The sequence below is a fragment of the Phragmites australis genome, chromosome 16 (genome assembly GCF_958298935.1).
Source record: "Phragmites australis chromosome 16, lpPhrAust1.1, whole genome shotgun sequence".
Lineage (NCBI taxonomy): Eukaryota > Viridiplantae > Streptophyta > Magnoliopsida > Poales > Poaceae > Phragmites > Phragmites australis.
The window spans coordinates 3,732,728-3,760,665 of record NC_084936.1 but is presented as its reverse complement, the minus strand read 5'-3'; the positions used below and the strand labels follow the sequence as shown (position 1 = coordinate 3,760,665).

Below are 27,938 nucleotides of genomic sequence, written 5' to 3'. Positions count from 1 at the left end.
ATGTTATTAATATCTTGTTGGCAGTGGTGACATCTCTTTGCAACTACTAGGTTTGGATGCTTGGCGACCATATCTATAACCATGTGAAAATTTGGACATACTGAAGTCTGGATGGTTTAAAGCTACCCAGTACCCACCCACCTCACAAGATTGGAATATGTAATATACACTTATTCCAATATATCTTATGTCTATATATATGATTTAGAGTTTTACGTTCTTGATTCTATGACTCAGACAATTATGAAACATACTTGGATAAAAAAGGATCAAAGGATGTCATATCTTATCCAGTACTTTTCTTATTTCTTATTTCTAATGAGTCATAGGCAAACTTATTATTGGATTACAACTCATATATTACCTAGAGGGGGGCATCACTAGCAAAGATCTACTGCCTGTAGGCTGCGGGGGTCGCCATGGCTAGTGGGTTGAAGAGTTGCTGATGTTGTTGCCAGTAAGCGACGGGGCTTGCCACGACCAGTGGGTTAAAGAGCTGCTGCTGTTGCTGGCAGTATGCAGTGAGGCTTGCCACGACCAGTTGGTTGAAGAACTGTTGCTGCTGCTGTTGCTGCCAGTAGGTGATGGGGCTTGCCACGGTAAGTTGGTTGAAGATCTGCTGCTGCTGACGTTTCAGCCAGTTGGCGACGGGGCTTGCCATGTCAAGTTGATTGAAGATCTGCTGCTGCTGCTGCAAGTAGGCGGCGGGGCTTGCCACTGCCAATAGGTTGAAGAGCTGCTGCTGCTGCTCCCAGTTGGCCACAGGGCTCACCTGGGCTAGTGGGTTGAAGAGTTGCTGCTGAACCGTGATGTCCTGTATTGTCAGATGTGCCAAAATTTGTTGTTGTAGGAATTCTAGTTGTTGTTGTTGTTGTTGTGTGATAACAGCTGACAAGGGCGAGACGCCTGTCACGAGCGCATGTTGAAGTATGTTGTATTGCACACATTGCTGTGTGGCTCCCAAAGCACTCACTGATGGGACGTATTGTGGAAAAGTGACCGCAGAAACGGCACTCACCGAAAGAGCAAGAAGAGCAAACAACACAAATATCTTGGTTGCCATTGGTTCTAAGACTTTGCTAGTGTGTTTCACTTTCTAACTTGCTACTCGTTGTCAATGGTATGGGTGATAGACTAATGATTAATTTGGGCCCTATTTATACACACGAGTTATCATGTAGCTCAAGCAAGATGTTGTCCATTGCTGGACAAGTTGTTAGATGCTAGATAAGCTAGAGATGACATGGTATCTAGTCAATTTTGACATCTACTTATCCCTTTTTTTTTTGCAAGTATACCATATGTGGTGGCAAGGTAATTTGTACTAGTGCTTTGGCAAAAGTGTCTTTTTGTTGGTATTTTTTTATACATGAGCAAAGAAGGTATTCTGAGTTTACCTTTACACATGCATGAAAGCCTCTGCCACGTCAAATTGGTTTCTTCTGTTAAAAGTGAGTTTGTCATGTAGTGATTTTTATGTGGACCTTTTTGAACTGAATTTGTCAACATGTCTAATGTGTTCCACTTCCATAAGTCTAACTCATAAATGTAATATTTCACATCCAACAAGTTTATTTCTTGACAGATCTGTGTTAATTTGATAGGTATCTGACTATTCATGATCTAAGCAGGACTGATCACTAACCGCACTTATGTGCTCCGTATGGTAGCCTACTATAAGGCCCAACCCATCCTAGTATATTTAGGTGGCTTACCAAGGTCCTATGACCGCCATTCTTGTTAGATTGTCATCCATTAAGATCACTAAGGGATTAGCTCGTATATATTAATCGTGCGTTACTTACTTTCCCCCCTTATTTTTAGGTTCAAAATTGTGCATGTGCCTTAAATATGATCTAATTGCACTAGGTTAGATTTAATCATTGTTAGGAATAGTAGCTTGTATTCAATAGTAGTATCTAGGGGCAATATATATAGTATGTGAGGAGTATAGGATAAAGACTCTAGTAACCTAACCTATAGGTTATGGATAAGAATTCTATATTCCTAACACTCTTCCTCAAATGCAAGGTGTATGAAATAGCGTTGCATTAGAAAGAGGTGACACTAAGTAATAAACTTAAGTTAATACATAAAAAAACTATCTCTTCAAAGCCATAGTAGAGTGCAGTCTTGTAATCCTATTGAATCAAGCCGAAGAAGTACATAGTGAAGCACAAGAGTAGAATTATGATGACAACAACAAAAGAGTTCCCTTGGTCAAGAATAGCAACAAAGCGACGATGAGTAGCAAGACAACAAACAAAATTATCACAGGAGCTACAGAAAGATCAAGATGACACAAGAATGCCCTAGATCAAGAATTACAAACACAATAATGACAAGTAGCGATACAACAATTGAAGTTGTCACTAAAGCTACAGAAAGATCTAGATGGCTAAGGTGCATCAATAACAAGCAGAAAGAAATCGACTAATGGACGAAAGAACATGTGGACTTGCACAACATGGACAAACTCAAAGAGAGACTGAAACTTGGATGGACGCAACAGAATTTCAAAGACTCTAATACGAGACTAAGACACTAGCAGGCATAGCACCAAAGCACCACCTCGCACATCAGTAGCACCACACAACGACTAGCACATCAGCAGCAGCAAAAACAAAGCAAAAGCTAGTAGTATGCAACATCGTAGAGAAGCACGCAAACAGCACAAGCACAAAGCAATAGAATAGCACAACCTTATGTTCTCCTTCTGTTGCGTGTGCGTGGGAGACCATGGCTCTGTCCCAAGTTGTACCCGCTCTCTTGGCGACGAGCACGACCGTGGGCATCTTAGCGATGCAGCTCATCCGCAACATCACCACCAACCCCAAAGGCAAGGTCACCAAGGAGAATAGGGCAGCAAGCATCCTAGAGAACTCCAACGAGGGGAAGCAGTACTCTTAGCATGACTTCAGGAAGTTCATCAACATGCAGTGCACCGAGATCATGCTAGAGCTCAACTCTTTTATGACTGACCTGGGAGCACCAGCCTGGGAAGTGGGTCAGCATGTGAGGCACCGAATCCGGCCTAGGTGGAATGTGGAGGCACAGACACGATTAAATCTGGCCAGGAGGAGGCGGATCGGTGGTGGAGAGGCAAGCCGATGGCAGGCAGAGCCAGGAGCGCGAGAAGCCAGTGGCACATGCGAGCCAGAAGAGTTGTCGAGACAGGCAGATTCGACCCGATCGGCCCGACGCAGAGCGGATCTAGTCTGGGTATCTAGTCAAGAGGAGGCTGGCATCGATGGTCGTCTAGCGACGGTCGGTGTCGAATTCCACGGGGATGACATGCGTGACAATGAAACATGCTGAGGCAGGTGCTATCACGATGAACACAGCAGCACACGATAGCAGCGTGGAGCCATCCAGATTAGAGAGTGGTGGTATGGGAACCATGGCAGAGAGGGGGCAATGTGGATGAGGAGCCATGATGGGAAAGAAGCATGTCAGGTGGAGGAAGCTGAACGATAGGCAATAATCGGAAAGAGAGAAATCGATGAGAGAGAGGGAGCTGGCCGACTAGATAGAGGAAGCTAGTGACAGCGGGATAGATTATATTGGATCTAGACGAGTTGCAGCATCCAAAAAACTTGGCGGTGATACCATGTTAGAAATAGCAACTTGTATTCGATAATAGCCCCTGAGGGCAATTATAGGGTACATGAGGAGTATAGGATAAGGGCTCTAGTAATCTAACCTATACGTAATGGATATGGACTCTATATCCCTAACAATCACAACTAGAGCCTCCTGAATCTAGCGCTCCATGTTGTTCCCATTTTCTGCAATATCCAGCATATTCTATTTTCTCCTAGCGATCGTGGAGAGTCACTCCTATTTTTATAATATAACAAATTTCCTTTGTGTCGTTAGGAAATTGTTTATCCAACCTTATTTATGGTCTAGTAGAACTAAAATATGCTCATAATTATGTGATCATTATTAATTCTTCCTCAGTCTGCACAAAATACTTCAAACTTGTCTGGTTGACACAGGAAACAACAATAATTGATATGAAGCATTTGTTTCAGAATATTGAACCTGTCACGCACTTAATGCCGCAATAATCAAATTTCACTCAACAATTTCAGATCTGAAAGTGCATCTAGCCCCTATGTGTGATTTTGGTAATTAATGACAATACCTATGGACTAACAATGGTGTTGAGTTTGTTAGTAGGTTGTTCCATAGGTGATGTATAGATAAGAGCTATCCATAAGCTCTAGGTAAATGAGGAGATTGAAAATGCATCAAGATGAATGAACTTTAGATGATGCTCGGGTAAGTGATGACAATGCCTATGAACTAACAATCATATTGAGAATTGCTTTTAGGTTATTCCATAGGAGATGCATAAATGATGAAGCATGGATTCTTTGAGAAATGCCATGAGTTCAAAGAATTACATCAAAAGTCATTGAGATTTTAGTGATGCTCATAAGAAGAAGAAGAAGCTCAATAAGACTGGCAATAAGCTTGAAGGCTAAGTTACTTGTGGAGATCAAGTAACTAAAGGTATGACTTGTCAATAGAGTTTTATGGACTAACCCGTGTGCTATGTATTTAAGAATGAGTGGGGTTAGGTTCTATATGAAGATTGACAATATGCATGAAGGCTAATAAGTTACTTGTGGAGATCAAGTAACTTAAGGTATAAATGTTATCATTTAGGTTTTATGGACTAACCCATGTGCTTTGTGCTTGAGAGTGAGTTGGGGTTAGGATCCATAAGAAGGCATAAGTTGAATTGAAATCATATATGCCAAGAGTGAAGAACAAGAGTGGACTCCATATTTGATAAAATGAATTCCTTGAAGATGTCGAATATAAAGTGGTTTTTTATGGCAAGATGGTGAAGTGCAAGCAAGACTCGGCTGCGATGGACCATCCATGGTGAAGGGCAAGCAAATGGCTTGGCGCCGAAGGACCAAGGCGGTGGTGAAGAGCGAGTAAAGGCTTTGTGCCGATGGACCGTGCGAGGCCATGGGAAGCTATGGATGATTCACATCAATCATATAAAGAATCAAGTGAAGAATATATAGAAGTTAGCAACCCTCAAGGTTTGAAAGAAAGAAGCGGTACTTGAAAGTTTTTCAAATGCTCAAAGTGGTTCAAACCAGTTTTATCTTTAAATTTGAGTATATGTATACCGCACTATTAAGAGGGATGCAACATGAGCTAATTGTCGCGTCCCAGTGCTCAAGAGTTCCCAACCAAACCCAAAGTGAGAGTTTCTTGTTAAGAGTCCGAAGCGGAAAGTGTGGAAGTGTCAAAATGGGTTTTGGAGTGTTCCTAGTTTGATCCTATGTGTTTTAGGTCATGAATTCAGTTGGGATTTGTAGCCCTCTGAATAAGCTTCCATAGAGTCCAAAATCGTCGAAATCGGACTCCGGGATCAAAAGTTATCGCCGTTTTTCAAAGGTCAGCTGTGCTGTGGCCGAAGACTCCGGTACCTGGAAAGGCCGAAGACTCTGGTGAAGTCTGGATACTCCGGTACCTGGAGTGGCCGGAGACTCCGGGAAGTCTCCGGGGCTGTTTTTTTAGTTAAATACGGACCGGAGACTCCGGTGTAGGCCGGATACTCTGGTAAAGTCCAGAAAAGAGCATAACGGCTAGTTCTGACACATTCTGTGACCGTTCTGACGCCGTTTTTGGAATTGAGACCGGATACTTCGGTGTTCACCGGATACTCCGGGGTAGGTGTGTTAGAACAGTAACGGCTAGTTCTTTGGAGTGGGCTATTTATACCCCACTCACCCCATCCTTTGGGGCTGCTGCAAAGGGCACGAAAGAACACATTTCTAGAGCCAAAAGAACCTCTCCCACTCTGTCGAAGGGTTAACTCCTGTCGCAGGGATCCTGAGGGACCCCTTTTTAGAGATTCGGTCGAGGGGATGATCCTGAATATGTTTGCTGGAGAAATAAATGGGTATAAATGCGATGGCTGGCGGGGTGGAATAATCTAGTGCGGAACGAAGTAAATGCACTGGGGTTTAGACAGGTTCGGGCCGCACGGAGGCATAACACCCTACTCCTGTATGGATACTATAAATGCCCTGAGAATGTCCCTCAAGGATGTTGCTGGTTACAAGAATGTTTGTCTATCCTAGAGCCTGGGGCTCCTTGTTCTTTGGTCTGTGTGTATCTGTTGGCTTTGGGTGCTCTTGGGCTTCTCAATCTTCTCTACTCTTCTCTACTCACTTCTTCTGGGATTTTCCCACTTGCGAGAGATTGTCTAACTTGTCGAGAGCCTGTCTTTGTCCGTGCTGCCGGCTGCTTTAAATACCCGCCGACAGTAGCGTGCCCCGAATGGGAGGGCACGAGTTCCAAGGCACCATAAATGAAAAGGGCGTCATCATAGCCTCTGTGCGAAGTGACCGGGGGTGGAAAAAGTGCCCCGCGCCCGGTCATCCGTCACCATAAATGCACTGGCAACGGGCGCCGTGGAGAGGGCCCACCGGGCAGCCGTAGAGCGGCCTGGCGTGCCCCCCTGTCTTGTTCTTCTGCCACAGTAGCGCGGCAGACGGAACGCCTCGGCCCTCACGACGTTATCCCGAGACGTGCAGGATGGCACGGGATGGGACCCGTGCATTTAATGTTCCCACGCCCTTCTGCCATAATGTGGCAGGAACTGACACCGAGCGTGGCGGGAGCAGTTGGAGGTGACAGGCCACACGAGCTCTTAAATGCGGCCTCGGGCCTTTGACTGGCTGACACCTTATCAGTGGACCCCTGTGGGGCCACTGTCATGGGGCTTCCTGGGTCGTCGGGGAACCGAGTGCTCGGGGGTCACTGTTCACTTCCCCGAGCACTCTCTCCCGAGAACGCCCTTCCTCGGTCCTCGGGGAACCGAGTGCTCGGGGGCTACTGTTCACCTCCCCGAGCACTCTCTCCCGGGCATGCTTGTACGGATCCTTGGGGGACCGAGTGCTCGGAGGCCACTGCACGCAGCCCCGAGCACTCTCTCCCGGAACTTACTTTAGTGGGTCCTCGGGATACTTGGGTGCCCAGGGGGCCACCGCTCGTGGCCCCGAGCACACTTCTCCCGGAACTTAGCTTTCCTGGTCGTCGGGGGACTCGGGTGCTTGGGGTTACCGTATAACTCCCCGAGCACTTTCTTCCCGGTGCTTAGACTTCGCAGATCATCGGGGAACCTGGGTACTCAGGGACCACTGACCGTGGCCCTGAGCGCCCTCTCCCGGGACTTAATCTTTTTTACCTTGCGGAGGAGACCCTGCGGAATGGCGCCATGTGGCGGATTCTGGCCTAGCCTCGGGATTCGGGGACCCCCGGTTCCTGATTCACCGACACACTCCATTCTAGTGTGTGATTTGAGAAGAAAAGTGAGTTGGGTTGAGAGATTGGAAGATTGAGTGCAAGTGAGCCAAATCCAATCTTGAGCACTTGAGTTCTCGACAAGAAGTTCGTCGTTGTGTTTGTTACTTTTGGAGGTGAAACCTCCTAGGTGGCTAGGCGTCGCCGACGAGCACCCAAGGTTGTGGGTTGCCGCGGAAAGTTTGTGAAGAGCTCAATTTTGCCTCCGCAAGGGAAGAAATCAAGAGTGGATCGAGGAAAGCGGCTGAAAGAGACCCGGCTCGTTGGAGCTTCCTCAACGGAGACGTAGGATTCACAGTGGTGAATCCGAACTTCGGGAAACAAATCTTGTATCTCATCTCTTGTTTCTTTACTTTTGAGTTCTTGTTCAAATCTTTGCGCATATTGCTCGATCTACTTGTTTGTGTGTATTTGAGTGTATGTTCTTCGTGGATCTACTTGGAATCATCTCCGGGAACACACGACATCACTTGGTTTGAGCTAGAACTCTCTACCTATCTTTTATATTCAGTTTCAGGTTCAGTTCTGTACAGAATCTGGACTTTACCGGAGATTCTGGACCTGTACAACCGTAGACTCCGGTTCGGTGAACAGTAATTTCAGGCATATGAACAGTGTTTTCAGCCTTTTTCAATTTAAGTTTTATTGCATATCTCTTGCTGGAATTGAATAATTTTAGTCACCTTAGGATTGTAATTTCCACACTTATTTAGGGTGATTGTGCACTAGTTGAGCCTAGCATATTTAGGTTTTTCATTTGTGAAAAATCCGTTAATTTATATTCCGCTGCAAGTTTAGGCCAACGGTAAAAGGGGATGAATTTTTGTAAAACGCCTAGCCACCCCCCCTCTAGGCGACATCATTGTCCTTTCAATTGGTATCAGAGCTAAGTCTCTCTTTTCGGGCTTTACCGTCTAGAGAGTTAAGATGTCGACTAGTGGATTAGTGCACATAGAGCCACTCCTTTTAGATAGTTCTAATTATTGTGATTGGAGTACTCGCATGCTTAATATCTTTAGGGTCATGGGTCCTCAAATAGAGCGAGTTGTAGATATAAGTATTTCTCCTCCTAATGATAAACTTATATCACCCGAAGAGGAAGAGAAATGTATACATCTCAATGCTCAAGCTACTAATGTCTTATTTGATGATTTGAGCATGGATGTTGTTGAATCAATCTTGCTCATCTCATTTGGACTACTCTTAAAGAAAGATATGACAAGCCCAAATGTGATAAAGATGAACTTCTTCCGGAGACGTCATTTGTGGAATGCTCTACTTCATCATCACACCATGAAGAGCACCAAATGACTTTCTCTTTTATCCAAGAGGATGTCACTTCGTCATCCACTTCACTAACATTTAACAACGAGCAAGGTAATGAAATGGTGAGTGTAGTAAGTGAGTGTTCAATCCCTCTTTTGGACTTTAACAACACTTGCAACGAAATTTCTATATCTAGTAATGTTGTTAAGCCTTGCATATCATCTAGTGCAAAAATGTCTACTTATCATGATGATATGACTCTTTGCTCTCATGGTGATGTATCTATTTCTACTATTATTTGTGAGACTAACATTTTTAAGGAAATACAACTCTTTGAGAGACAAAGCCTAGGTGGAGAAGCATCCACCTCTCCAAGATACTCATCTCCTCACACCGATTCTCCATTATGCCTTATGGCAAAAGGTAAAAGAAAATCGGTAAGTGAGATAAACAACGCTAATGCTAGTTCTAGTGCTAGTGATAGTGATGAGCTCGAGTTTGATCTTTTGAGCAAAAAGAATATGTCTAAAATGATCAAGCTCTTGCGTATAATACAAGGTCATGAGGAGAGCCTTGAGAGGCAAGAGGAATTCCTCATTGAGAAAATAAAAGAGCTTAAGGCCTTAAATGTGAAATATGAAAAACTTCAAGAATCCCATAATTCTTTGTCTAATATTTATGGGGATCTTAAAGTTAAGCATATTTCTTTGATTGATAAATTAGATGTTATGCCTCTAGTGGATTTAGAAAAATCATGTCCTAATTACAATGTTTTATCTAAGGATAAATCCACTATTTCTCCTATTGATGATGCTTGTGATACTAACTCTAATTCTTATATAGCATATTTGGAGAAAGAGAATATTAAGCTAAGGGCTCAAGTTGAAAAGCTTACTAGCAAGCATGTGGCTTTGCAAGAAAATCATGCTGAGCTTATGTACTCTCATGAAAATCTTGTGAACTCACATACCATGCTAGAAATAGCTCATGAGGTTGTGGTAACAACGGTAAAATCCTATAAATCTCATGTGGACATTAGCACACATTCTTTATATAATGTAGATTTAACATGTGCTAGTTCTAGCAATTCATTTAATGTTAATTCTATATCTAATGATGAATTGCCTACTAATCTTTGTTGCTCTAAAGCGAATATTTTCCCTAGTGTTGCTTGTAATATTGATAGCAAAGGGAAAAGTGAGAAGCACAAAGATCATGGACTTGAAGCAAAATCCAATAAGAAGATAGCTCATGTCAAGTGCTTCAAGTGCTCAAGCATGGGACACTATGCCCCGGACCCCATTCATTCAGACCATGCGTGGTCCATGATATCACTACCACGCACCACACCATCGCGCGTGGTTTTCGCATGCCGTCATAGCGCAATCACCACATGCCATCACCATTGCCACACAGTTGGGGAAGATGAGCCGACAACCACTGCATGAGGTCGAGGAAGACGGGCCATCGGCTAGATCGCTACGTAAGGTTAGCAAAGATGGACAGCCGTAGGGAGCGCTGCGTGAGGTCGGGGTCTTAGGGAAGACGAGCTACCGTCGGGAGTTACGCGAGGTTAGGGACATGGTGCAACACATCTAGGTGGAGCTGCAGTGGATTCGAGTCCCCCATCGGTCTTGGGACCCCACCAGGGGCAGTCGCCGGGGTGGTTTGTACTCGGTAAGAATTTAGGGGCTATGTCTGATTTGATGTCTCGGGTTTCGGCTCGGGTGCATTCTCGCTCCATCCGGCCATGACTTGACCCATTGCCACCCTTAATTATCCTCCTCCTTCTGGTTTCTTGTCGATGGCTGCTGCTAGAGATTGTGATGACAAAGAGGAACAACTGAGGTAACTGTCCACCTGACGTCGTCTAGCGGTGACACAACGATGTTCTCATAGCTGGGGGCGATGGGGGAAGGGATTGGTGGTGGCATCCCATGCAGCGATCTTGGCCGCGGTGAAGACGATGGAACCTGGCTCTCTAGGTGGACATAAATTGGTGGGTGAGCAGCAGGGGGAGGCCGGCACCAATACAAGGCCAAGCACCTACCTTGAAGGTGAGGTGTTTGAGGAAGATGAAGAAACTGTGGAGTTTGAGATCGATGATGTGGAGGCTACATCTACAGGATAATGGACTATTTTGGCAGTGAGATACTACTCACTTAAATGGCCAAACCTGACGGTTATGCACAGATTTAAGCTTCAAGACCCTGCAAGACAACTTGTTCATCATCACCTTTGGGTCTAAGGGAGACTTTGATTTCGTCCTGAGAGGTGAGCCATGGATTCATTGAGGCACTCATAGTTGCACCGTACCATGGATTCATCGAGGTGTCATAGTTGCACCGTTTGATGGTGTTACAACCTAATCGAAGGTTTCACTCAATTCTATCCCAATGTGGGTGCGGACTTATGATTTGCCGCTCAGGATGATGACCAAGCACTACCACAGTAAGCTCAATCAATGAACATATATTATTGTCAATCTTGCTAGCACCAGCAGTCACTACGCCAGAACAACACATTAGTGACGGGTGATAACCGTCATTAGTAACAGTTACCGCACCTGTCACTTTTATTACGTCACTAATGATAAGACATTAGTGATGGGTTGGGACCCGTCACTAATGATAATCACCATTGATGGGTCATAATTGAGACCCGACACTAAAATGCGTCTCCTGTGGTCTGAGCAGGCCTGTTGCCCATCATTGTGACCGTCATTAGTGATGGGTGTATGTACCACCCGTCACTAATTATCAATCCCTAGTGACAGGTAGCTTTCCAACCTGTCTCTAGGACTCGGTCATTAGTAACGGGTGTTAACCACAACCCATCATTAGTGACTGAGTCATTAGTGACGGATGTATTTACCACCTGTCATTAATTTTCTAGAACCAGTGATGGGTAGCTACAACCCGTCACTAGTGACCGAGTCATCAGCGATGGGGTGTTATGAGTCATTAGTGACGGGTATCTTTCCAACCCTGTCAAATATCTAACTATGGGGTATATGCGCATAAGGAGTATATCACACATAGACAGGGTATGTACAACACACATTAGGAAGCTTCAAATATCACGGAACCGAATTAGCGGTACATGATATACCCAGAATCAAGGAAGTACATATCAGGAAGGTTTAACCTGATACGATCATTATTCAAAACAGATTTATCTACTTGGACATCATGGAAGACAACTTCCTATCAACTACGGCTAGATAGGAGTCAGTACCTCACCCCTATATAAGGCGGAAAGGCTGGGGAGTAAAAGGAGAGAGACAACAACATGAAACACGCGAGAGAACTTAAGGCAAGCATCAAGACCCTAGCAGAGAAGATATTCAACGACTTTAGCCTTAAGTTAGATTAGATTTGATCTACTCTCTGTAATAGTTTTAGCCACATTGCTTGTACTCAAGATCATTAATATACGGCAACAACACCCCATAGGACGTAGGGTATTACTCCAATCGGAGGCCTGAACCTGTATACATCGATTGTCTCGTCTCATGATTAATTCCTGCACTCGAAGGTACCCAGTCAATTTACGGACATATTATCAGGAACTAATCTTCGACAGTCGGCGCGCCAGGTAGGGGCCTTCTTTTGTTTCACAGGATTAATCATGTCTCAGGCTCACATTTACATCGGATTCTCTGACAACGGCTTCTACGACCACTCAAGTCGACGAAAGATAGCTTTGAGTCCCCTCTCATTGACTCGGAAATTATCTTTGGAACTATGGTTTTCTATTGGGATGGTCAAGGTGGACTGATCCACATCGATACCCTCAAATCTAGACCAGTGGATGCGTACTGTGAGGTTGGACATCTCGAGTGGGATCCCGTGGAGCCTAATGTTCTCCACTGCATGGACAGCGACAGTGACGAGGGTGGTGACGGTGATTCTAACACTAGCCAGAGCAGTAGAATAGATTAATTCATGTATATGGCTAGAAGCAACAACCCCCCATCGGCTGACCTAATGGTGATAGATCCAAATGCCGTGGTCGACAACAGCGCTGACAGCTGTCGCTACCAACGGTACTGGCGCCAAGTTAACACTAGAAACATCCGCGGCTGGAGCCTTACGTGCACCTAACACGACCCTCCACCGGCGAACCGCGGGAGGGCATATGCCTCCTGACCTCTCCCGACGACTTCTGGTGGGTTCGCCTCCGCCCGTGACGACCCACGACTCAAGGCATGTGGCAACCTTTTTCGTGCTTTCTTTACATGGATCCCTTCCATATGGTCAGAACGTAGGTATGGAGTCTTCTTGTTCTGTGCAACCTATGGTATGATTGCAGTAGCAAAATGGGAGATTTCATCAAATTGATTATACTCATCCTCATCAACCACGTTTTCAACTCTGACGATCCATCTTTTCCTGGCAAGAACTACATGAAGTTTCTTATTTGCCGTGTCAATCACATAAAACACCTGGGCAACCTGTTTAGCGAGTACGAAAGGTTTGTCCTTATATCTGACAAGTTTGAGATTAACGCTATTGAATATGTACTTGTCTTTTGTAATGCTTTTTGTCCCGTGTACTCAACGGTACCAAAGCAAGGGTACCTTGAATCCCAAGTAATCTAGTTCCCAGATCTCCTCTATCTGACCGTAGTATGTGCTCCTGTGCATGTGGTTATCATAAGCATCTATATAGACACCGCTGTTCTGGTATGTGGTTTTTTGATCTTGGGCAACCGTGTAAAATGTGTAACCATTTAAATCGTACCCTTCATATGTTGTAATTGTGTATATAGGGCCTACTGCTAGTTTCATGATCAAATCACTTGTAGGAGTACTCGATTGATTCATTTGATCTCGAAACCAAGTGTTGAACCTTTGCATATGTTGATTCGCAAGCCAAGCTTCGGTCCACCCTGGATTGTCTTGAAGAAGCAATTGCTTGTGCTCATCGATATATGGGACACTTCACTCATTTGTTGCAACACGAGGAAATGAGCTTGGTCATATGCCTTCGACTCAGGAGTAATTGCATGTTTCCCTAGAATTCCTTGCTCTGCGAGTCTACCCTCGTGGCGAGAATGATGCACATCAATTGGGTTATCTGGGTCTGTGTAATTAACGCACCACACTACTACCTCCTCTGTAGAGTAACCCTACATGATGCACCCCTCAGGAAAAGCTCGATTTCTTACGTATGACTTGAGAACACCCATGAATCACTCATATGGATACATCTAATGCAGGAACACAGAGCCAAGAGAATAAATCTCCTTCATAAGGTGAGCTGTGAGATGGACCATGATATCGAAAAAGGATGGTACGAAATACATCTTGAGAAGACATAGAGTCTCCAAGTGTCTTTTTTCAAGCTCGCCTAGCGCTTCCAGATCGAGTACCTCTGACCAATTGCATTGAAAAAAAGTACAGGCTCATGATAGCCTCTTGAACACCAATTGGTAATATGTTTCTAATTCCAACCGCAATCATCTGCATCAATATCACATGGCAATCATGAGTTTTCATGCTATCAACCATTTTTAGCTCTTTCACCGAAACAAGTCTTCTAATGTTAGACAAATAACCGGAAGGAACTTTCACACTGTGCAAGAACTCACAAAATTATTTTTTTCTCCTTCTTGGATAGGGTGATGCAAGATGGGGGTAGGAATTTCCCTTTATCCGTATCCTTGACATGAAGCTCTAGCCTTTAAGCCCATTTCTTCAAGGTCAGCTCGTGCGTTTTCATGATCTTTTGTTTTTATTTCATATTGAGCATTGTACCGAGGAGACTATCGCAGATATTCTTCTCTACGTGCATAAGGTCAATACAGTGATGAACGTCTAAGTATTTTTAATAATCAAGCTCCAGAGAATTGATTTATTGTTCCACATTCCATTTTCATCACTCATGAAGGATGTTTTCGCTTACCAAGGACAACATTGATATCCTTAACTTTATCATAGGCATCTTGCACACTAAAATGCCTTGGATGTGATGCTTTCTCCCTTGTGCTGTCAAATGGAGACTTCATTTACCAGTACCGGTGGTTCCTTGGATGGAATGTCGGTGCCGCATGTACATTGTTTTCTTTGACTCATTCAACCACATACTCTCAATGTCATCCAAACATTGGGGGCAAGCTGCACCTTTTCTTTTACTCTGCCTTGACAAGTTACGAAGTGTGGCAGATCATTGATGGTGACGAGCAACATGGCATGTAGGGTGAAGTATTCTCGCTTGTACTGATCCCAAACCTCAATGCCTTTAGATCAGAGTGCTTTAAGATCATCCACCAAAGGCTTGAGGTGCACATCGATGTCGCTGCCAGGTTGCCTTGGACTAGGAATTAAGGTTGACAACAATAATGTATTTTTGCTTTTTACAAAGCCAAGGTGAAATGTTGTAGATAGACAGTACAATAGGCCAGGTGCTATGTGAGGCACTCATGTTACCGAATGGATTCATGTCATCTGTGATCATAGCAAACATAATATTTCTTAATTCTTCAGCGAACCACCCAAATGTGAAATCAATGGTTTACCACTGAGCTGAATCTACGGGGTGTTGTATCATTGTGTCGTTCTTACGACCCTCCTTGTACCACCGCAACAATTGGGACTCCTTTTTGTTCTGGAACAAATGCTTCAAATGGGGAATTACAGGGAAATACCGCATCACATTTCTAGGAGGTCCTTTCCTCTTGCTGCCTTCCTCCACATCACCACCGTCATTTCTACACTTGTATTGATAGGTTTCACAAATAGGACATTTATCCAGGTCTGCATACTCTCCACGAAACATGACACAATCCTCCTTACATGCATGCATTTTTTTTCTACCTCCAATCCCAAAGGACAAACTATCTTCTTCGCATCGTAGACAGTCTTGGGTATCTTGTTCCGCTCTGGTAGCATGTCATTTAGCAGATGCAAAAATGCTTTGAAACTCCTATCAAACCAACGATGGGTTGCATTCAATTGCAGAAGCGTAAGAACCGCAAACAACATCGTGTATTTCTCCTTACAGGCAGGATAAAATGGTGTCTTCGAGTCTCACACTAGTTCCTAGAATTTGGCAAACTCACCATCACTATACTCGTCGTGCCCCTTAGCATCACACACCATTTGTTCCATGTTCTCCATAAAATCCACGTAGTCATCTGAATCCTAATATGTCTGCGTCCCTGAAATAATCATTCATATCACTAGCTGGCAGGAGTCCTTGATCTGTACCACCGTCTGAAAGGACCTGATCTATTTCCCCTTCGTTAAGGCCTTCCTCATGTTTGTTCCAAACGTGATATCTCTCTTTGAATACATGCCTTCATAAGTGATCGTACCCATTGTCAGGTTTTGGGAACTTCTTCTCATTCTTGCAATCACATCATGGACACCAAATTGCCATTTTACCCCGACCTTCTATATCCGCCACTGCGACAATCAAGAAAGACTTCACCCTGCTTATGTACTCATTACAAGTATGGCAATCAAGGTACATACAACTTTGGTTCACCATCTACAAATTGAAAAAAATATTAATTCTAAATAGAAACGACAGAGAAGGTAGAATAAGTATAAAAATTCTAACTCAATTTAACTAAATTAAGTGTGTACCTGTGTTCTAGTGATATTCAACACAATAATTAACATCCAAATATGATACATGTTATCTATGGTGAAGGATCCTAACTAATTTCTAATAGGCAAAGATATGTCCTAATCCAATTCGAGGATATGTGGCCCGAGTAGGTTTCTATGCTCTTGTATGGTTCTGGAGAAAATTTCGGCAGCACCTCCCCACTGTTCTCCAAATGCACATCTCGACAACGAGCCGAGAGGGTGTGTATCCGGAGAACAACATGGAGACGCCACTGAAATTCTCTCTAGAACCATACAAGAGTATATAAACCTACTACTCGGGCCACATATCCTTGAACTGTCCAAAGTACATGGACAATTCGGGAGCATGCATCTTCTTATAAATATAACAAGTTGCCAAGTCATATTTATAATCAAATGCTCCCGAACAGGAGATGTAGGTTACGCATGTACACTAAGGGGGACAATCCACATATATCAAGATCTGAGAGAAGGATCAAATTGTTGATTCCAACTCAAACCCTAGAATCCACCATGCATATATGAGAAAGAGGAGGAGGAGAGGGAGGAGGGAAACCTTCAAAGGCCAGGGACAAACACCAACTTCAAATCACCAAGGTTTGATTTGGCCACAACAGAATCGCTAAAAAAATCGCCCCTTTGCCGAGTAGTCATGGTGGACAGGCATTATCTGGTCAAGCTGCTCTGTGAATAAAATAATAGTAAACATCACTTAGTAGTGATGGGTTATAAGGACAAGCATCACTAATGAGTGAGACATTAGTGACTGGTCTCATAACAACCCGTCACTAATGAGTAGCCCCGGCAAGAAACCGCTAAGGCTACATTTAGTGATGGGTTATAATGTCACCCGTCACTAATGACTTAACATTAGTGATGGGTTATAAGGACATCCATCACTAATTATTTAACATTAATGATGGGTGATAAGGATACTTGTCACTAATACACATTAGTGATGGGTGAAAACTAACATCCGTCACTAATGACTTCTACAAGAAGAGATCGACTTTCAGAATAGAGGCATGCATGCAAACCGAGAGTATTTCAACAGATCCCATTCAACAGAACAGAATTGAACTTCGATGGACGACTTCCTAAAGCAATGTCAGAATTTGGCAGTCGTCTTCACATTCAAGAACACAGATATACATCTAGAAACTTGAATTTAACTCAAGTTAGTCATACAATATAGTTATGGATATGTTACGTACTTATCCAAATATCCATACATCATTACACTTGAGCATTTGCTGGAGCACATAACCTCTGATATTTAACATAGTTGAAATCTACAATACTATATCCTAGTACTTCATCAATATACATTAGTGCATGAATTAGTGCACTCTCTTTCGCTTGATATGGATGAACCGATGCTTTACCAAAGATAATAAACAATATCTTATTAGCTGATTCATTTTCACTTAAATGAAATTTTATATCAGTCTGAAAGTTGCCTTCAGCAGTGAAGTCCACTCTGGGGCCATAAAAGCTTAACCCAAGATGCTCCATGGCTTGATCTAAGATAGCATGAAAGTTAATTGTCACAAAGGTGTCACAAAAATATCCTACAAGCAAAGAAAATAAAATTATGAAAATAATACACACTAACAGTCATGTATATCAAAACAACTGGATTACATATTACTATACTATATCATATTCATCAAACTGAGCAAGCCTCTCACTGATTGAAGCCAAATCCTCTTCGCCCTCCTCAAACACTTTTATTCGAAAATAGTTGTAGTCAGGCAAAAAGAACGAATGCGCTAATAGTGATATCCCCACTACTTCCTCTGTTTGAACGTATGTCAAAAGAGATAGATAGCTTCACAAAATTCCTTCCATCTAGAGTGGATTGCACCAAAGGTATAGTACCACCTATCACAGGGATTACCTCTTTGAGCCATAGGATCGGTTTCAACACATATATTATAGGATGATATGAATTGAACCTAATATACTACAAACTCAATTAAATTGTTGTGTCCTAATGAGTGTTACTATGAGCATAATAATGAGGGAGAAAAAGAAAAGAGGTTACTGTGATCGGTCTCGATCATGGCCGGTGGGGGAACGCCTGGAGGTTAGTGTACGTCTGGAGCGTGAGCTGATGGAGGAGTTGTAGGGATCCATCAAAGTTCGGCCCCGCTACTATCTTGATCCATCGCTCTAACTCTCGTTAGTGACGGGCCTTGGCCAGATCCCGGCCTGGGCCACACATTAATGACGGATCGACACTAGATCCATCATTAATAGTGAACTAGTGATGGGTACTAAAGAGTTGTCATTAATGACATATCTTATTCGGTGATTTCTTACATAGTGATGCCTTGTGCCGGACCATTTGGCCCCATCTAATTAGACATCTTTGACCAAAAGGCAGAAGCAGAACCCAAAAGCTACAACAATCTGAATTTCGGAGACGGTCATAAATCACATACGCAAATTGCGATTTCAATTTTGGAGACCAAAACTTACTCCTCCAATTAAACCACATTATTTATTAGTTTATTGTTGCTAATTACATTATATGCCATTAATCGTTCAGTGATGTCTCTCGTAATGCAGAGGAGGAATGCTCTGCGCATTGTTGAACACATTTCCAGGATCGATCTTAGACTTGGCTTGAACCAACCGGTCAAAGTTCGTCAAGAAATAACGTTGGCCCCAAGATGCCGCGTGACTCACAGAGTTATTGGACGTTCCACCGGTAGCATTCGTCCAGTTATTAGTGCCCAAATCGAGGTCCAAGTAGTTGACATACGCGGCCCGTGGATCTTTCGACACATAGGGCGCCATGAATGCGTAGAAAGATCTGAGCCATCCGATGTACTCGTCCGCGCGATTGTTATCCGACGCCATCCAGGTGACGTTGTATTGGATGCTGTATAGGAAGCCAGCACGGTGGGGGAAGGGCGTCTCGGTGCTCCCTACTCGTGCCATTGCCCCACCATACGGGAAAAGCTGGAAGGACCCCTGCGACGCGGCCGATAGGTACTGGATGATCTTGATCGTGTCTTGCATCGAGATTGGTGCCTACACGTAGTCGGACTTCCTCTTGTAGTATGTCCCCGCACCGGGATGTCGTTTTGTGAGATCGAAGACTGACTCGAGCAGTGCGAACTTCGCCGTCGACTCGAGCCAACTCATCTCTGATAGCTCTGACTCGGCGAGGCCCAGCTCGGGAAAGCTTTGACTTAGCACTGACATGGCGAGATGCTTTGGCCCTAGAACTTGGCCAGTGAATGACATGGAGAGGTTACCATTTGACGACCCTGCCGCAATGTTTGGTGAGAGGTAGAACTCATCGGGTAGATTGGGCCCGACGTATTGCCACTTGTGCATCAACTCGGCAATGCGTTCGACCGGACCGGTCCGATCCAAGCTGAACGCGGTGATGTTGGTGGGGACCGGAACAAGCCGGAGCTTCCAAGCATACACCACACCCCAGCTCCCTCCACCGCCGCCTCGAATGGCCCAGAACACGTCATCATCCATGGACTCGCGGGTAAGGGCATTACCACTTGGATCGATCAAGATCGCATCCAAGACGTTGTCGGCGGCGAGCCCGAACTTCCTCGACAGCAGTCCGAACCCACCGCCGGCGATGTGGCCACCCAAGCCAATCGTCGAGCACGTTCCGGCGGAGAACGCCAGGGTCCGGTTCGACCGGCCTACCGCGTCGTACAGCTCGCCCGAGGTCGCACCGGACTCGGCCCAAGCCGTGCCCGAGGCCGCGTCGACCTTGACCTGGTTCAGGTTCGCGAGATCGATCACCACAAAGGGGACGTGATTCTCAGTGGTGTACGACAGCCCCTCGTAGCTGTGGCCGCCGCTGCGCACGCGGATGGCCAGCGAGCTGGAACGTGCACATAGGATGGCTCGCTGGAGGTCCTGCTTGGAGGCCGGGAGCACGACGGCGGCCGGCTTGCCAACGCCCGGGAGCTCGAAACGGTGGTTTCTGATGGAGAAGTCGAGGAGCGGCGTGTAGCTTGGAGCTGTAGGGAGGGAGAAGTTCTTGACGCCATTGGAGAGGAGGCAGGAGGAGATGTCGTGTGGTGGTGCCTTCGCACTCGAGCACGTGGCTTCAGTTGCAAAGAAGCAGAGAACAAGAGCTGCAACTATTATGGTATGCATCATGGAAGAAAGATGAAGATGGAGATGGATACATGGATGTATATATAATGTCTCTGTGTGTGCAGAAATTTATTGCCCAGTAGGTCATGAGGTCAATGCTAGCTGTTGCTGATCTTTCTATAACTCTATGCCAAAGATTCACAGGAGATTTCTGGTGACTGCTATCCAGGTGTAATTGTTAACCAGAATGGATGGAAGTCATAAATTGCTGCCTCGGGTGACTGTGTCATTGTTAACTCTATGCCAAAGATTCACAGGAAATATCTGATGACTGGTATCCAGGTGCCATTTTGACCACTTATAATTATAATATGAGATTTGTAAAGAACCTCAAAAAAGAAAACAAAATGTGTGTCTCAAAACAAAAGGAAGGAGGACATACTTATATGTAGGTTGTGTGCATCCCAGGATGCAGATGCCGAAATCGCTTTTCTCCATTATCAAAAATAACATGTAGGTAACCAGCCAACCTGTGTGAATATCCAAAAAGAAAAAAGAGTGAATTGTATAAAACTACAAGTATTGAATCATTTATAACCAAAAAACTACAAGTAGTGTGCCTAGTAACATCAAACTACAAGTATTGTGCATCAATTTTACACAAAACCTAATTTTAATTAAATTCATTCAAAAAATAGTCTTATATTTCTTCAAAAATCCTAGAACGTTTAGTACGTATTTCATAATCCATGTGCAACCCATTTTAATTGGATTCACTCAAAAAACATGTGTAGAATTTAAACTAAAATTCTTCAAAAAAAAAGCTACTTTTATAAATCCTAACAATTTTTAGTGCCTCAAATAAAATCCCAAAAATCTTAGAAAATTCACTAATATTATTATTATATGTAGAATAATTTCTAAAATTATGTTCATCACTAGGTTATATGGTGAAAAGATAAGTTCATTTATAAGTATACAAAGGAAATCACTTTTTCACCATATAAATAGGGATGGAGATATTTTTAGAAATTAGTAAATCATATAATAAGAATATTAGTGAATTTTCTCAAATTTTTTGGATTTTATTTGAGGCCTAACAATTTTTAGGAGTTATAAAAGTAGTATTTTTTTGGAGAATTTTGGTTTAAATTATACACATTATTTTTGGGCGAATCCAATTAAAATGGGTTGCGCATAGATTATGGAACACGTATAAAAAGTTCTAATATATTTGAAGAAATGTAAAACTATTTTTAGATAAATCTAATTAAAATCGAGTTTTATGTGAAATTAGTATCCAATATTTGTAGTTTTGTATTACTAAGTCATAACACTAGTAGTTTTGTGATACAAATGGTACAGTACTTATACTTTTGTAATACAAATAACATAATATTCATAGTTTTATGTAATTCACTCAAGAAAAAAAAAAGCGTTAATTTCATAGTCCCGCCTATGTATTGTCAGCATCTACATAAATAGATGTGACTGTTTAACTACCAGGTTAGAAATATTTGTCGCATTCTCTTAGTAAAATATGTGCATTGCACGTTCCGGAAACAAAGAGAATTTCTAGCATATGGTTGTCCTCTCTCATCCCAATCGGCGACCGGCACGCACAAAAATACATGCTCAGGATTGGAACTGAATGAAAGAGCTAGGTGTACGAGATATTAATTCATCTAATGGCAGCATGAGATATTAGGATCACAACCTATCGAAAATTAGTTCTCGACAATATATTTATAAATTGATTGGTACCTTCGAGAGTAGGGATTAATCACGAAGAGAGACAAAACGATGTATATAGGTTCAAATCTCTTATTGGAGTAATACCGTACATCATGTGAGGGTGTTGCTACCTTGTATTGATGATCTCGAATACAAGTAAGGTGGCTAAGACTATTATAAAGAGTTGATTGGATCTAATATATCTAGGGATTAAGTCGTCGAGTAACTCCTCTGTTGTTGTCTTTCGTGTTGCTCGTAGTTTCTTGTTTGTTCTAGGTGTTCTCTCCCGACCTCCAGCCTTTTCGCCTTATATTAGGGTGAGGTACCGACTCCTATCCAGCCGTAGTCGATAGGGAGTTGTTTTTCTTGACATTTAAGTAAATATACCTGTTTTGAATATAGATCGTATTGGTTTGAGTAACCAATCTAATATTTCTCGATATGTACTTCTTGATTCCGGGTGTATCAGGTACCGCTGATTCGGTTCCGTGATATCTGGAGCTACCGAATATGTTTCGTATATACCTTGTATGCGTACTCCTTATACGCATATACCCTATAATTAGATATTCAACACAACCAGTGAAGAATATTCAGAGGGAAGGAAGAAGATCAAGGAGTAAACTGAAGATAAATCGTGGATTTTGTGTCGTGCGTACATATATGAGGAAGATCGAGGAGGTATCGCAAGAACTTCAAAGCCTCCTCGATCTCCTAGCTAGAGGTTGAAGTTAACTTGGCAAATGACAATTTGGTGTTAGAGCCCTAGCCTCCAATAGCAGCAACTGTTTTATAGAGGTTTGGGTGAAATCTAATGGTTAGCTTTGGATGAAATCTAATGGTTGGATTAATTCGGTTACCTTCACTTAATAATTGTTTAATATTTTTAAGTTTAAATATCTTTTCATTGCTCGTATTTACGTAAATATACCATATGTTAGCCTATTCTTGTTAAAATCCCGCATATCATTACTTTATCACACTTATTGAGTGCTCCATGTACTCACCCTTGCTATCTTCTGCAATATATATGCTGCTCAGTGGAGGACTTTAAAGATTTTCAAAATGACGACCCGGTGATCTAGGAGGGTGTCTTCCGGTCGGTGCCTGTGGAGTGCTCGATCGCCGATGCTTTTGTCCCGCTGTCGTCGTTTAGTCTGCTGTCGTTTAGCTAATAGAGTTGTTTAGGTGAAGTTTTTAATGTAAAAGTTTAACGGTTGTAAGATAAAGTATTTTTTTTACTTCAGCTTTGATGTCCTTATGTGTGTTAAACTTCCTAGGCATACATAAGCCGCACTTGATTTTATCCGTTAAAACTGGGTGTGACACAAGGCAATTAAACATAAGATTATAAAGTGACTAGTGCTAATAGGCCTTGTCGGGGGAAAAATCCCTGACAATGATTTCGAGGTGTATCAGACGACGGGTGCATGATCTTTTTTTGGGGAGTGCCTAGTGAATTTATTTGTGTATGTGCAACTTAAGAACACCGAGGATTACCCAGTTTTAGACCCCCCTTAGGGTAATAGCCCTACATCTTGTGTATTCTTTTTTTTTGTTCTCCATTTTTTCTCTCCCCTCCTCCCTTTATAGCCCAGGAGGGAAAGATCCTTACAAGTGGGCCCATCCAACTGACCCCATCCTTATCTAGACGCAACAATAGGCTATCATTATGGAGCACGCACGCGCCGCGCCAGCTCCGGAGCGCTGCGAGGCCTGTCCCATCCGTCAGCTCCTTCTATCCTTATCAGTCCGGGTCGCCCGGCCTACTCCATCCCATCACCGGTTGCCCACGCGCGCTTGCCACGCCCTTAGTGACGTCTGCGAACCCATCCTATAACAATTAATGTCGCGGGAGGGAACACGGAAACTCTGCGTCCGCCCCAATCGCATCGGTCGGTGGGGTGCGCCTGGGAAAGGAAAAATGTATTGGTATTAGCATTAAAAGAGAGTGGTTTGGTTTAGACGAGTACCTGCCCTGCGACCAGTAGGGACTGGTCACGAAAAATCCAGCGGGGGTCAGGAGTGTGGTCGTGCGATGCCAAGTGGTCGCGTGGTAGACCCTGTTTAGAGAAAAAGAACTAGTCCTGCAAAATCGGTCGTTGACGTCCGTCCTGGCAGGGGACCCCATATACCTTACATCGACAGGCCTAGAGAAAGTTGCTGCTAGGTGTTGCTGCATAGAGAGTGAATTAAGGATTAATCTTATATTGTATCAAGTAGTACACCAGTACCTTAAGCCTTGGTGGCTCAAACTTGTTGACCCTCTGACTTGGTGTAGAGCGGCGGCAAAAAGCTTGTACGGGGACTGTGGAGACCTTTACCTTAGTGGCTTCAGCTCCGAAGTGAAGACGGCGACAAGTGACCGAAAGAGATGTTTGTGGTGAGACCTTGGCTTGGTGACTTGGTGACTCAACCTACTTAAGTTTTTGTCTTGGTGACTTGATGGCTCAAGAGCTATGACCAGAAGAGTCTGGGCGACCGAGAGTATATTCTTAGTGGAGCTCCAATATAAATTAGGAGTGACATTTATACCATTAATATCATAGAATAAAAATCTCTTATACCAAGTTTGTTCTCTCTACCTTTTTTACATTTTCCGTATTTACATACTTACAATTTACCTTCCTAGATAGGTTGCAATCCATTTTGAATAGTAGAGTAGACACACTAGATAAGCCTAAAGTACATTTAGGTAGAAATAGTTTTAAATATCCTAATTCAACCCCCTCCTTCCTCTTATGATGTCACCGATCCCTTCACCATCATCATCACACACAGCTACACCTATATTACACTCCTCATCCTTGTCTAATGGCGTCATCCAACAATAGTATGTCCTAAAGCTTTTGTTGTGATGGTTTAGCGTTCAATCTTGAGGTTAGCATTAGTGAGATAAATTAGAGTCTAATAAAGAATAGTTAGAGAGAAGGAATTGAAGAAGATCAAGGAGTAAACTGAAGACAGTCAGGCTTTTGGTACAACCAATTAATTGCCCCTCCAAAATTGCACTATCTTAATTAATTACCAATAATGTGAATTATTCTATTTTCCAAATAAAGATTGATATTACGTATACCGGGCCACGAAGAATATACTCATACTTATTTGCAGCATAAAAAAGGCTGAGAGAATATACTGATCAAGCTAGCTCCAATCCTAAAGTTTGTGATCGTTATCAACAAGAACACTAACAGTGACCAAATACCAACCCTCCTCGGACGGCACCTTTCTCCAACAAAAGAAATGCAAATCGCCCTTCTCGGACGGCACCGTGAAAGCAACACAACACAACACGCCCAAAATGAAAACGCAACAGCCACATTTGTATTTGTATGCATCTATGTGCATGATCCTTTGCTCTAGCTATCGTATGTGCTCACATTGGCAGCGACCTTGGGTGAGATGCCACGTGGACTCTTGGTTGGCGGGATGCTCTGCGCATTGCGGAACACGTTCTCCGGGTCGATCATCGTCTTCGCGCGAACGAGCCGATCGTAGTTGCTCAAGAAGTACCTCTCGCCCCATACTCGTGCCGCCTCAACCTCTGGGTTAGGATTAGTGTTAGGGGACTCGATCAGATGGAGATGACCAGACCAGTTGTTGGTGCCTAGATCAAGATCCATGTAGTTTATATAGGCAGTTCGTGGATTGTTCGCCACATATGCTGCCATGGAGTCGTAGAATCGCCTCAACCAATCCATGTACTCCTCCCTGTTTCTGTCATCAGCAGTCGTCCATTCGATCAGGTATTGTATGCCGTGGATGTTGCCTTTGCGATGCGGGAACGGTAGATCAGTAGACCCGATCCGATCCATGGCGCCGCCATATGGGTCCAAGATAACATATGCCTTGGGCTCCTTGGACAGGAGGCCAACGGCTCTGATCAGGTGATTGAAGGGCGTCGGACGGCGCACGTAGTCCGACTTGGCCTTGAAGTAGTTCTTCTTGTGGAGCACCCGGTCCGCGAGATCCGAAACCGAGCTTCCTTGGGGTAGACCCGAGAAGAACAAGGCGGATTCGATCCAGCTCATCTCTCTCGGGTTCAGATCCGACAACCCGATCTCGGGGAACCTTTCGGCCAGTATCTGGACCGCTTCGTGGCTCGGTCCGACGTACAGACCTTTGAACGTGACGGAGATGCCGGTCCGGTTCAACTCCGGCAAGCCGGCTCCGACGAACGCCGAGACGAAGAAGTCGTCGGGAAGCCACGGCGCGACGTGCTGCCACGTCGAGACAAGCCGGGCCACCGACTCGATGGTCCCTGGCCGGTTGACGATGAACGTGGTGACGCGCTCGGGAACCGGCACGAGCTGAATGCGCCAGGCGTAGACGGCGCCCCAGGTGCCGCCGCCTCCGCCGCGGATGGCCCAGAACACGTCCTCCCCCATTTCGGCTCGGTCCAGGACGCGGCCGTCGGCGTCGACCAGAACGGCGTCGATCACGTTGTCGCCGGCGAGCCCGTACTTGCGGGACAGCAGCCCGAACCCGCCGCCGCCGATGTGGCCGCCGGAGCCGACCGTCGGGCACGACCCAGCCGAGAACGCGAGTGTCGGGCTGGACTCGGCGACGGCGTGGTACACTTGACCGAGCGTGGCGCCGGACTCGACCCACGCTGTGCGCGAGCCAGCGGCGTCGACGCGGACGCGATCGAGCGCGGCGAGGTCGACAACGGCGAAGGCGGCGCGGTCCTCCGTGGTGTACGAGAGGCCCTCGTAGCTGTGGCCGCCGCTGCGGAGGCGCAACACGAGCCCCGCCCCCCGCGCGCACCGCACGGCGGCGCGGAGCTCATCCAAGGACGCCGGGACGACGATGGCGGCGGGCTTCGGAGCGCCGGCGCCCGCGAACCGGAGGTTCGCGATGGAGAGGCGCAGCGCGGCGTCGTACGCAGGGGACTGGCGCGTCGTCACGTTGCGCACGCCGGCTGCCGCGAGGCACGCCGTGAAGCTCGCATCATCGCCATCGCTGCTTGCTTGCACGGCGAAGAGGTGGAGCACAAGAGAGAACAGGATTAGCGCGGCCATGGTGCAGAAGATCAAGACCGAGCTAGAGGAGCTAGCTAGTGTGGAAGAGTGACGAGCGTGTGGGAATTTATATACACGCGTGCGTACATGGTAGAGAAGTGAGAAGATCATTGAGGGTTTGTTGCCATGTGATTAGCTTAATCGAGGTCGGAGAGAACAACGACGCCTAATTAAGAAAATTAAAAAAAGTAATTAATCGTGTGTTTCGGTAGAATGATTGATTTTATGTGGCCGGCAAAGAAGGCGTTGGATTCTGCTACATGTACTGGTGCGTTCAACCTGCTGGCTATCTTATCTTGCAAAGTTGCTGTTGCATGCATGCGTCTAGAGCTAGAGCGAGGACAAGTACAAGACACTGCGGTCGGTTAGTGATCTACGTAAGTAATCATCTAGTATATTGTCTCCGTAGATACATCGGTAAAATACTAAAAAAGTAGCAGGATCAGGAGCTTGTCAGGATCGATAAGGAACGGTATCGTCGGATTGTATTTTTTTTTTTAATTCGTAGAGAACAAGACAGAGTAAAGTTAAGAGGTCGCCGTCGCCTTGGCCCCTCTCCTCTACATTTGGCATCCTAGCTGGTGATGGAGAGTAACAGGTCCTGTTTTTCTCGTAAATCTATTAGTACTAAGATAGATATGAATACGAATACAACAGAAGCGATATTGTAGTTTGATTTCAGATGAGATCCGAGAAAAGATAAAAAGATTATCCGCTAATTTTCCTTCAAATTTTTTTATTTATTTTTATTAATAAAATTAGTCTCATATCTATACCTAGTAACGAGGTGGGAGGCTGGAGGACAAGGATGAGTAGCAAAAGTGGTAAATTATTCGAAATTTAAGAGTTTTTATTATATAGAAGGAGAGTAGGGGTAGATGTGATGTAGT

The 27,938-nt window shown here is 44.4% G+C and overlaps 2 protein-coding genes and 1 pseudogene across 2 annotated transcripts; all 3 read right to left on the bottom strand.

Annotated features, from left to right (window-relative positions):
* Positions 1-391: 391 nt before the first annotated feature.
* On the bottom strand, positions 392-1,063 carry LOC133896029 (22 kDa alpha-zein 8-like). Its single transcript, XM_062336545.1, has one exon. It carries the CDS (start codon positions 1,061-1,063, stop codon positions 392-394), a length of 672 nt encoding a protein of 223 aa, XP_062192529.1.
* A 17,694-nt stretch (positions 1,064-18,757) lies between these two features.
* LOC133896028 (berberine bridge enzyme-like D-2) lies at positions 18,758-20,350 on the bottom strand (annotated as a pseudogene).
* A 4,871-nt stretch (positions 20,351-25,221) lies between these two features.
* Positions 25,222-27,123, bottom strand: LOC133894858 (berberine bridge enzyme-like D-2). Its single transcript, XM_062335042.1, has one exon. It carries the CDS (start codon positions 27,046-27,048, stop codon positions 25,387-25,389), a length of 1,662 nt encoding a protein of 553 aa, XP_062191026.1. The 5' UTR covers positions 27,049-27,123; the 3' UTR covers positions 25,222-25,386.
* Between the last annotated feature and the right edge of the window lie 815 nt (positions 27,124-27,938).

What these genes read in the sequence shown, in the direction of transcription:
- LOC133896029 (XM_062336545.1), bottom strand. Translation starts at nt 1,063, where the DNA reads ATGGCAACCAAGATATTTGTGTTGTTTGCTCTTCTTGCTCTTTCGGTG.
- LOC133894858 (XM_062335042.1), bottom strand. Translation starts at nt 27,048, where the DNA reads ATGGCCGCGCTAATCCTGTTCTCTCTTGTGCTCCACCTCTTCGCCGTG.